Below are 12,202 nucleotides of genomic sequence, written 5' to 3'. Positions count from 1 at the left end.
TTTGTTTCTGCTCGCCCCCCCTGCTCCACACCCCCGGCTTGTCTCCTCCACCTCTCTACCTCCTCCTCCCCCTCCGCCTCGTGGAAGTGTCACGGGAGAATGTCTGGGGGCGCAGCACAAAGCCCGGCGCTCCCCGCTGCCCTGCCAGGGGGATTCTCTCCTGCCTTTAACTCTGCTCTCCCTCCTTCATCTTCTCCAGCCCCCTCCTCTCCCCCGCCCTTTTTTCTTTCTCTTTTTTTTTCCCCTTCTGTTTTTTCGCACCTTTACCACTGTTTTTCTGATTACACAAAGCACCTAGGGAGCAGACAGCCAGGTTGGCAACTTGCACTCGACGGGCTGTAAATCACTCCTGCTCCATTCACAGCAGAAGTCTTGCTTGAAGGTCTCGCCTCCAAACAGTCCCTGCACGTCCGAAGGTGAGCCAAGAGTCACATTAACGCGAAAGGGGCTTAGCATTGGGAAATGCCACATCTGAGGAAAATGTTCTGGGATGGAGATGGCAGCAAGATTTTGGGGGAAGCCACAGAGCTGCAGCCTCAGGTAGGCAAGCAGCCTACACCCTGCTTCTGCTCTCAAGCATTGCCCCTCGCTGAGTCACCAAGTTGCCCCTGCCTCAGTTTTCCCAGCCATCAAATCGGGAAAGAGGCAAAAAATTCGGCTAAATCTGGCTTGCCTCCATGAAACACTGATATTTCAGGAGATAAAAGACATGCAAGAGCGTTTGATGAAGGACTAAGATTGTCACCTGCTAAAACAAAATGCCCATCTGCCACACATTCAGATGGTTGTTCTTCCTGCTGCCTCCTCATGGGAGTAGTCTTGGGAGGAAAAAACCAGAAAAACAGAAGAGTCTTTCTCCCTAAACTGCATCTCCTGGTCCACGTGTGCTTTTTGGGTGAAAAGAGAACCTCTACTATGCCAAACCAACAGATGCCTGGACTTGTCCCTGGCAAGTTCCAGCCCTGCCTTATACTTGCACATTATGGTGCTCATGGCATGGCCTGCCCATGTTCCCCAAGGTAAGTGGGAATATTCCTCTGGCTGTCTGCAAAATGGGAGCAGTGATGATGGAACCACTCTGCTGAGACCCTCACCTGCCTTCTGCTTTCAGTGCCTCTCATCTCATTTACACGTTTCCTTTCGATCTCTCCTGCAGAAATGTTTTTTGACTCCTGGTAAGCTGAAATGGAAAGTTGCCCATGAAATACACCAAGAAATCTCAATTAAAAAAAGGAAGTACCTGCCCTCCCTTCCACTGTCTCTTCATTTCAAAACAGCTTGGTTTTTTTTCCCCCTGCAGGTATTTAGTAAGCATCACCCAAGTGATTATGAACAACAAAATCCACAAAGCACAGACATTGATGCTGGCCTCACTCTGTGGGCTGCTCAGATGATATCACACTGCATATTTTTCTTTCTAAATTCAGTGAGAAGATGCAAGAGATCCACCCAAAAAGTTTTCTTGCTAAAAAAAAGCTTGTCCCAGCCCTGCAAGTGCTTGCAGGAGTAATTAGGTTTGAGCATGTGAGCATTGACTTCACCACAGTTGGCCAGAGTTGAAATGAAGTGTGCACCTACAGGGTTTTCATTTTGGAGGGAATCAGCCCAAACCTGCCACTGACTCCCATGGTCCGAGCCAGGCAAGGAGGACTTGAAGGAGCCCTGGCAGGCAGAGATGTAGCTCAGCAGCCATGGGCCAGCAGCAACTGGGGCTTGAATGAAACCACTGCAAGCATTCTTCATTCAGAATGAAGGCAGAGATGCCAGACAATCCTCAGGGAGCCGAGGAGGGGCAAGGAGGAATGCAGCCACTGTCACCAGGAGAAGGCAGGAGCATCCTGGAGGTAACAGCACACTGCTACTACCTATGGGAGGTGAAAGTCTCTGTGTAAATGGGCAGAGGAAAAGCTGCTAATTCCCCCAGCAAGAGAGCCTTGGCTCCACACTGGGTTTGACTCCCAGAGGATGCCAGCATGAGCTCCTTGAAAGCATTTGGCAGACTTCCACCCCAGTTCCAGGACTGGCTGCCTCTCAGAGATGGGGCTTTCAATGAACAGGGCTGACAGAAACCATGCTTGGATGATGAAATGCAGGACTGGGGAGAGGTCATGACATTAGCTCTTACTGGTCTAAGGTGCTAAGATAATTTGGAAACACCAGAAGTGAGGCAGTGAGTAAGGGGGTCCTTAACTGCAACAGGCAGCAGGCTGAGCTCTGTGTTGCTCCCAGGGAGAGAAATTCCTGGTACTGAACTCTGCCTGGAAAAATATTTCAAGGTGGCTGGGCCACTCGACCTCTGGAGAAGGCTTCCTGCCCTTCTCCTGGCTTTCATCTTTGAGAAAGATATTAAATATGACAAGAAAACGTTATCCTTCCTCCAGCATCAGCGGGGTCCTGCAGGACCACAGGGGGAAGAGAGCAGGGCAGGACCACAGCTTGCAAGAAGGGGAAGGGACAGAGTCACTATCCCCATATCTCTGTGGGGCAGGGAGCATCTAAACCCACTACTGAAAAGCACAAAGGACATGCCCACCGAGAAAGAGCAGTGCAGGAGAGATCCCACACCACTGCCTTGGAGTGCAGAGGCACCTTGGGCCCCCTCTCCTCTCCTGCCCCTCACTGCCACGTGCATCAGTGTGAGTCACACCGTGTGTCCAGCAGCAGTAAGGTCAGCATCAGTCCCACAGCTGCTTGGATCCTTTCACAGAAAGAAACCCCCTGCTCCCACCAGGAAGTGGGTAGGAGTACAGTGGACACAGGAAGAAAAAAAACAATTAATTCATCTGTTATTTTTTGGCACAGTTTAAGCTAGGAGAACCACCATAAATCTCTGCAGCCAAACACCAGCCCAGTAGAGGAACTGGGGCAGCCAGGAGCACATTGTGTGGCACGGGAGTTCCCCAAAGCTCTTCCCAGCAGCAGGGAAGGCAGAGAAGGTGAAATGCTGTGAGAGAGAGTGGGTCTGCCTCCATCCCTGTGGGAAGGAGGGCTGGAGTCCCAGAGAGATAGGGCTGCACCAGTTCCCGTTAATTACACAATCCTTCTGCTATGTAGCACTGGTTGCAAAATCAGTTGAAGGCTCACACATGGTCAAGGGAAAGAAAAAAAAAGAAACAAAAATACCCTAGTCCTGCTAAATACAGCTCAAGCATTTCTCTCCAATACTGCTGGGATGTCAGCCCCTGTCAGCACCAAAGCACAGTCACTGCAAGGGCCAGTCCTTTACAAGTGCCACCATCTGCCAGCATGGGTCCCAGAGGTCCATGCCTGCATGGCAGTGGTGGGATCCCACCCGAGAAGATGTTCTCACAGGGACAGCCTCACATCTTCAGCAAGGACTAAGAGCCCTATCTCAGACCCTGTGCCTCCACCAGCAGCCCCTAGGACAATGGAATAGATGGGGGATGGTCTCTGGGTTTCCTTTTAAATGATGCATCTTTCCCTCTGCCACTATCCCACACCTCTCCCCCTACCCTGACATCCCAGCAGCCTCTCGTCACCAGGCACATGCATCCACCACTTGGAAACCAGCCTGGCAGGCATCAGCCTTTGCCCAGCTCCCCCACAGGAGCCCCAGTTCAGGGGAAAGGGCACCCCACTGGAACATCAGCTGCACAGATGGCGTGGTTTACATGTTGGCCTGCAGGGCAGGGTTTGCCCACCTCTCCTTCACCCTGAACTCCCACTTGACTCAGTCCACCTTACACTACCAGCACTCACTGTCAGGCAGCCAAATACAGAGACCAAGACAGGCAAACAAGAGATAATCCTGAGGAGACAGCAGGACCAGCAGCCAAAAGCAGCACATTGTCTCCTTGCCCCCAGAGCAGCTCTTTACAAGCACCACAGTGTGCTGCCAGAAGGGCAGGGCGCCCCACCTCTGCAATTAGCTCAGGGTGCAGGGCAAGGAGTCCAGTCCCCAGCAAGCCTTCTTCTACCCTAGAGTGAGTCAGGAGAGGATATTCCCAAGGCCATGCACGACCCCATGGGTTCAGGGAGGGGGTGCTGTAGGCGGGAGCCAACTCTTTTGGCTCAGAGTTGTTGCCAGGCCAATGTGCTCAGAGGAGCACCATGAAAAACATGTATAATTGTGGGTCTAAACAGCCAACAAACACTGTCATACTAAGTGAAATATTTGGCATGGGATCAGTGATGACTCTCTTCCTCTGATATCCAACAAGGCAGAAATGAGAGGGAATCAGAAGCTGGATTCAGAAGGACCATTCTTCTTCCTCTACCCCACTGCCACCTCTGACCCTCACACAGAATGGAAAATGGGCACTCCCTGGGGAACCTAAGGGGTGCATCCATAGACCTAAAATCACTCCATCACATCCATCATGGAGTTTGCTTCATTTATCAGTGAGAGGGGAAGATGCAAGTTCACATGCCTTGTAAGAGAAGATGCTTTTGCTCCAGGGATGACACACACAAGGACAAAGGGTGGATTTTTGGATCAAAAAGCAGAGAAAGGAGAGAAGCATTACCAGGGCAGCCCAGCACAGTTATAGGAGATCTGGCCTCCTGTTGCACCAAGGGCTGGGCAAACAGCAAGAGACCACCTGAGCCACTGCAGTGAGCCACCATCGAGGTTTCCCAGACCAGGGCCAAGGCCAAGAGACTGAGCCAAGCCCTGGAGGAGTGCAGCTGGTCCAGCATGTCGAGCCATTACTGAAACTGTGCACTGCTATCTATATAATATGTTAAATCAACAAAGCTGTTGGGAAAGAGACAGGAAGACAAAACAATGGCTGCAGATAAGACACTCCCATCCCACACAGGAGGGTCATTACAGGACAAGAGGAGAACTACTGGCCCCGAGGAGGCAGGCTCCGTCTCTTAGGGATGCTTGTCTACCGCAAGGCCAAGAAGCAGGACAAAGGACTCCAGCCAGGATGGATAAGATACAGACAGCTGCTGCCAAGAGGTTGTCTTCCCCCAGCAGACACTGTAGGAAAAATCTTAAAAAGGCATTTTTATAGCATCACATTGCTTCGTCACGAGTCTCTGCTCACCAAGGTTTGGAAAGCTGCTGAATGAATTTGAATTTTGAATGTCTATTTAAAATAAATGGAGTGGTCTTTGCTTTGGTTGGTGGATTAGATGGCAGTGGGCAGCTGAAGACACCTTCAGACACCTCCCAGGCTGGGTACAAGAGGTGCACTAGCAGTAACAGAGGCACCACCTTCCTTCAGCAGGTGGCACCTGTGTGACACATTTAAGAAGTGCCCAAAGCCGTGCAGCAGGATTTGTGGATGGGCCTGTAGGTGAGTTCCACTGCACCACTGCAGCTGTGTCCAGCCATGCTGCTCAGCTGACCACACAGCTTTCAAGAAGTAAAATACAGCTTCTGCCCAATATAAACTTATTAGCTCATCTGCAGCGGCCTCCAGGCTCTGATGCAGCACCGTGTTGTGCAACACAAGCAGTTCTAGCAACCATTAATCTCCACTTTACACCACCAGGCTGTCACTCCAGCTGGGGTCAGGGGACACTAAATGGGTAAGAAGGAATTCCCAAGCACCATCAGACAGTTCCTGCATCCCTCACTTCAAGTTGCTCCTTGTCCCAGGGAAAGGCATCTAATATCAGCTTGCCCATCCATCCATGCTTCCCTTGCTAAGCTGGGCAAAAGACAGGAGCTGTTTGGACAGGGCTCCCGAAAGCATCATCATGTATTCAGAGAGCTTGAGGACACATGGCTCCATCAAGGGGGAATAGTCATTAATGCTCCAAAGGGAGGCCCAAAAAAAGGCTAAGAGGAGCCTTTCTGCACAAAGGGCAGCTAATGCTGTATGCAGGAAGGTGGCAATTGGAATGCAGAAGCCGCAGAGGAGACAAATGCCACCCCCAGGAATAGGTGCCACCAGGGCAGGGGTGCACAGCCTGTGTATCACAGTAGTCTGCCCTTCAAGACAGCTCAGCTTGGGCACAATGCTGCCAGCTCCTGGTATGGGAAGCTGTGTGACAACTGCAAGGAGGCACTTATTTCAAAAGGAAATTATTATTGTCATCAATTTTATTGGGAGAGAACTCTGCCCCTCCTAAATAGCTGGCAGCCGTGATTGTTTGGGGTCTGTCAATAATTCAGAGTTTGTCGATGCTAATGGCTCCAAAGCAAGCTTGCCCTGGAAAGGAAACTGCTTCTGCAGCAGAAAAGCACAAGCAGGCACAAGCACAGAAGAAGAGATCATATTTTCCAAGCTATCTGGCAAGGACTAGATAAAAGGCACTGCACAAACTGTCTAGTCAGCTGCAGCAAGCAACAGATACCTAGAGCTGGGAGAGAGGCTTCCTTGGTAATGCAGAATGAATCCCTAACAAAAAAAAAAAAAAATCTGGTTTCAAAATGAGCACATAAGCAAAAGAACCAAAGAGCTCCAGCTGATGCAAACTGGCAGAGCTTTCTCCATGGCAGGCACAGGGATGGTGCTGACATACACTGGCAAAAGCATTTGGGCCTACATGTCTGCTCAATAGCAAGAGAAATCCAAATTAACTGAGCTCCAGCTGAGTCTTGCACTTCTCAGATCAATTGCTTGCAGATTGCCCCAAGTTTTCAGACCACAGGATGGAAGTCACCCATTAAGCCAATAGAAGCCCACTGACTGTCATTCCCATTCATTAATAAATCCAGCTGCCTTTGCTCGTGCATCTTCCTCTTCATCCATGTATTTCTTGGACAGTTACCAGATGCACCAGGCTGCTGGGCACCACCACTGCTCATGTGAGACAGGCTGAACCCAAGTAGCTCCTGGGTTTGACACTCCCGCGTGTGACTGCACATGGAGCCCTGCTGCCAGCCCCAGCAGCCCATCCCAGGAGGGACCTGCTTAAAGTAGCACATAACAGAAGATATTTTGTCCTGCCTTGCTGCCAGTTCTCCTGCAGGGGATGGGGGCTGCAGGAGTGGAGCCCCCAGAAAGGCATCAGAGACCTGCCCATAAGAAAGACAACTCTGAGTGCCAAATCCTGGGATTAAGACACTTCAAAGGCTGCCTCACACATCTGGTGTGTGTTAGGATGGATGCACTGGCAAGGAAAACATCCATGGGCTCCAAGTGGGGCTGGTTAACCCACTCGTGACTGAGCCTCTGTGGAACATGGGGACAGGCTGAGGACTGCGAGCCACCTGGGCCAGCCTCAGGAGAGCTGGGCTCAAGTCTCACTAGTGGCCGGTGCTCCCTGGCTGATTCTGGGAAATCAGGGAGTGATTCAGGTGCCTGAACACAGCTGTCAAGTGTGGGATACCTTGGGTTACCTAAGACAGCCAAGGCCTGGCAGATGTCACACAGGTGCAGTAGGAAATCACCTCTTCTGGGTACCAAACCCACAGTGGGCAAGTTCTACAGCCAGGGCATCCCTTCCCCTTCCTGAACATCTCAGCCTCAGCTGTCTGGCCTTGCAGTAGAGATGACCTGTCCTCTATCCCTGAGCCACAGAACACCCACCATGGTGACACCCTGACCTTGGCTGGGCTCTGTGGGTGCTCCTCTAGCACTGATCATACCAAATTCGTGTCATGCAGGATAGCTGCTTTCCCAGAGTGTGCAGCACCTCCTAGGGCATGTTTTTTGACCCATACCAGATGGCCATGATCTAGAACACGACCTGGCTAAAGAGGCCTGAGCCCTTACCACACACCCCTGTGTCTTCCTTTGATTGAGGTACATCCCCAAGGCTTCTCCTCATGAAAGGCTTTAGAACAGAACCACACCATGAAGATCCATTCCCCATGCATTTGGCCTCAAAAGATGCCAAAGCACCTCCTCGTCATCCCAAAGACAGCCTGATCAGGAGTTTATTGGACTCCTAAAGAGAAAAAGAACTGCAGCTACAGGAGGTCCAGGCTGCTGTGCAGGCTGGGGGAGCAGAGCCCTCCCTTAGCTGTTCCAGGTGAGCAGGCACTGTCCCTCCTAGGCAGGTGTGCAAAGCTGGACTGTGCCAGGAGGGCAGCGGGGCGGGGGGGCAGCAGTGAGAGCCCCAAATCCTTGTGAGGTTCCCTCTGAGCCCCTGAGCACCACTGCAGGTTTGCAGTCACTCACAGCCAGATTACACTCTCAGGAGCCTGGTGGTCATACCAATGCCTCCTGGAGCCTGAGCAACAACTTTGTTTGGGTTGGATTCCCACCCCCCTCAAAGAAAAAGCTGTTCCAAACAAAAACATGACACTGAGGAGGTCTTGGAGCACCTCCTGGCCAGGTGGTGTGTCCAGATGTGAGTCAGTGTCCTGACAGAGGCAGCAGCCAGGCTGGATGAGTGCCTAGCTGGGAGCAAGCCCAGCTCTGAAGAGAGCACCAGGGCAGCAAGGAGTCAGCTCAGCCCCCAGGCAGACCCCACAATTGGGCACGTGGGTCACAGGGTGACAGATGCAAAGGGGGATGCAGGCAGAGCATCAGTCAGGGCTGGATTAGCAAGGTCAGTGAAGGTCAGAGCAGAGGGGCCCAGGATCCCCAGGGCATACCAAGGTTAAGCACTTCCCTGCTGCACAGCCAGCCCTTCCAGTTATCACAGGGTTTTCAGATTTGGGGGAAAGCCCTAAACCCTCTGAAGTAAGTTCACCTTACAAAATCCAGGGGCAAGGGATTCCCACAAGTTTCAGAGCCAGACTTCACACCAAGAGCTTTTAAAAAGCCAGCCTTTCAGCCAGCAGAGAGTGTTCTGTGTTTTAAAAAGAAAAGTGCAATTCAGATGAAGGCTGCTGGGCAATCCCCTTTAACACACACTCCTCCAAACCCATAGCTTTACATAGCAAAATAAGCCTGGAGGCAAGGCAAGGCAAGCCAGGCTTAATTTTTTTTTTTCCTCAAGGAGAAAAGGACAGTGAAGGCACCTGATACCTCCTATAATTAGAGACAGTTCTTTATCCCTAATGCCACTTCCAGACCACCTATATCCAATTTGGAAACCAGAAGTATAACCCAGCTTCATTAAATAATCCATCTGGTCCTCCCCTGTTAATTTCCCTGCTATTTTTCCACTTTAATGAGCCCAGCTGGGTCAAACTGTGACCAGTTACTCCTGAGCAGGGATCAGCCATCCCTCCATTCTACCCCCAAGGAATCTGGCGCACTGAGGGGTCCAAAAACTCTCCAAGTATCAGTTTTCCCAAACAACCTCCTTCCAACCATGGGTATACTTAGCAACAGCAGTCATTTCAGCAAAGACCCTTGAGACTCCTCCAAGGATCTGGAGAATTCAAGACAGCTGGGGATGGTTGTGGCAAGGAAAAGCCTGGGGCTTGCTGGCACAGCAGAACCTCTCCCCAGGCAGTGACCATACATGGGCTGCCTGCCCTGCAGCTCATGGGGAAGGAAGCCTCAGGAGGACAGAGACAGGGGAATTTGGGAAAATCCAAATCCAATCTGCCTCCTAGGTGCAGATATCCTGCAGAGCACAGCCCAGGGGACGTGCCCGGCCATGGGCATAGGAACTGACGGCAGGAGTTACCTAAAACCTCCGGAGCTCTACAGAGAGCTCTGAGTAACAGACCCTGTGCATACTGGGCTCCCAACCCCGCCCCATCAAGGCAGGACAACCCAAGCAGTCACCTCTCCAGAGCTCCCCCCAGCTTCTCACTTGTTTGGGAAGGCTCACACCACAGCAGCTTCCCATACAGCAATTCCAGTTCATGGAAGAGAGCATAACAACGGTCTGGTTTAAGCAGAGTTACACCGGCAGGACTTTGCCAGTATGTCCCAATTTGTATGAGAAAACAGAGTAGGCTGTGTTCAAATTAATATTTCTAGGACATTTTCTAATGCAGGCTCCTATATACACTGAGCACAGTTAAATAGACAATGAACATTGTCTATAGAAACACAGCACCAATATTTTTCTCCTGACATCTCCCACTGTGCATTACACTCAGGAGCCTTGGGATTTACTTTCCTGGCAGCTCCATCACAAGATTGGTTGCTCTGACATCCATCATGCTTTAGGCTGTCCTTAGAGCCTTGTCCTGCCTGAGCCTTGTCCTGCCTCCATCCATCCATGGGGCAGCCTGAAAAGAGCTTTTTCATCAAGGAGAGGAGATCAGGGAGATAAGCTAGCCACAGGGTGAGAAAAGGTAGACCCAAACAGCAAATAAACACTTCCTTCCTCCATTTTGGGAGTGGAAATAACTAGAGCCTAGCAAGCGTTTAAACAGTACAAGGAAAAGCAAGAGAAGTTTAGAGGTGCACATGAAACTATTATACAAATTATAAGGGAAAGTAATTCTTCATATTTTCGAAACAAAGAGGAACTCATTTCTGCTCACTATTTTTGCCCTCAGTTTTCATAATTCATTAAGATTCTAAAACACAGCTAGAGAGGAAAGGATGTGCCACCCTGCTGTCAGCGTTCACACTCTTTTTAAACAAGGCTGTAAGGGTCTGCGTGCCGCAGAACAGACTCCTCCAAACAGCCTTTTATTCAGCTGAAACTCCAACAGGAAACAGAAAAGGGAACAAGCTGACCCAGCCCCACCAGCAGACCCCTGTGGTGGCCCTGCATGCACCGAAGTACCTGCACTCACTGCAGCAAGAGGGGAGCAGGAAGGTTTGCTTGCCTTGGGCCACACACAGCACCTGCTCCTCGCTGCTGCAAGGTGAGCTGAGCCTGCAGCACAGGCACAGCCAGGCAGGAACAGTGCTGGGAATCACATCGATCCCGGTGCTGAGGAAACCCCTGTGCTCCCCCAGCAGCCAAGGCTTCCCCTTTGTTTCAGCAGCAAGTCATGTACAGAGCCTTCCAGCACCTTTTGAAGCTTCCAGTCAAATCTTCAGCCCAGGCTAATTGCTGTCAGGTGTCAGCCGAAGCACGCACTGCAGCCACTGATGACAGGAGATGACACACCTTTCTCCTCTCATTGTCACTTTTTTTCCCATCAATATTAGCTGTGCCAGCTCTCAGAAGCCTTGGGGAGAAACGCTAATGGGAGCTTTGAAGCTGGAGGTGAAAAATCAGGCAACCTCCTAAGCTCTCTGGATGCTCAGCCTGAATCCAGTCCAAATCTGAGCACTTCTGGGGGATGCACTTTGGCCAAGCTTATCTATCTGCAGATGCGGTCTTCTTTTAACCCTCATGGAAAGGTGTCTGTATTCAAGTGAAGAGACCCCAAATTTTACAGTCTCTGCTGATAAAGCAATAAAGCAGAGCAGAGGCACAGGGAGATATATAATTTTACAGCAGCCAGCCTGAAACATTGCCAGGTTAATTCGGCTGGAGACATAGGGGATGCAGCAAGAAATCAGATGTGCCCAGCAAGGAGAGAAGGTAGCTGATCACATTAGAGAGGTCTTAGAGATGGGGCTGATTTCAGCTGCAGAGCAGCTCCAGGTCATCAGACTCTCACTTGAGCTTTCCTGCTTCTGAAGCTGGGGGTCCCACTCGATCAACCCCTTCCCAAGGGCTTTGAAGTTCAAAGGGGATGAGACCTTTAGGAAATCTAAGTCTCATCCTAGCTGGAGAAGCTTGTCAAAAGCCTGATGGAATAACTGACCTATTCCAGCCTCATGGGTCATCATGCACATCCTCCTTCCCCTCCATGCCCCCCCAGCTTCCCAGCTTCCCAGCATCCTGGGACTGGAAGGCAGCTGTGGTGTCCCCAGGCCTCACCTCTCGTTCTCCTCAGGGGATTCATCTCCCACTTGGGTCACTCCTTCTGCACCCTCCTGGCACCCCTCCGAGTCTGACATCTTCTCCCCTGGTTGGCACAGCCGCCCCACAGACAGCTCCAGCACCAGGGTGCTGCCACTGTTTCACTTTTCCTGTGCTCAGCAGAAGTGAGCTGTGCCGGAAACTTCATGGGCTGAGGGTTTGGGGGGATGGGAGAGGGCAGAAGGAAGGTGAATTTGCGGCTTTGTTTTGTTCTCTTTTAAAAACCACTGAGACTGATTTAAGATTTTACTTGTCGGCAGATAAAAATTTGGAAGTCCTGGGCTAACCCCAAAGAAAAGTGGGCAGCATGGACATCCCCACCATGTCAGGGAAAGGAGTGACCCACTGCCCCCCCAGCTCCCATGCCGCTCTGGTGACAGCCATCATCTCTAAACCACAGCACCCTACACTGTACCAGTCCCAGGGTGCTGCTGCAGGTGCTGCCAAGGTTCTCCTAACTTTGCACCTCTCAAATCCCACCAGAGACAAAGGGTCTCCTTCTGCCCTGCATATGCCACCCCTCTCCCCACTTCTCAGTTCTTCCCCACAGCTTCCTGCT

At 51.2% G+C, this 12,202-nt stretch overlaps 1 protein-coding gene across 1 annotated transcript in view; it reads right to left on the bottom strand.

Moving 5' to 3' along the window:
* The window catches only part of LSP1 (lymphocyte specific protein 1), a 37,587-nt gene extending 25,872 nt beyond the window's left edge, over positions 1-11,715 (bottom strand). Inside the window, exon 1 of the mRNA XM_005419525.2 lies at positions 11,602-11,715. Coding sequence (XP_005419582.1) covers positions 11,602-11,681 — 80 coding nt within the window. The 5' untranslated portion in view covers positions 11,682-11,715. The remainder of the gene's footprint in view (positions 1-11,601) is intronic.
* Between the last annotated feature and the right edge of the window lie 487 nt (positions 11,716-12,202).

Source organism: Geospiza fortis, unplaced genomic scaffold (genome assembly GCF_000277835.1).
Source record: "Geospiza fortis unplaced genomic scaffold, GeoFor_1.0 scaffold66, whole genome shotgun sequence".
NCBI classification, from domain to species: Eukaryota; Metazoa; Chordata; class Aves; order Passeriformes; family Thraupidae; genus Geospiza; species Geospiza fortis.
The sequence above is the reverse complement of the archived record's forward strand: the minus strand, read 5'-3'. Positions and strand labels throughout refer to the sequence as shown.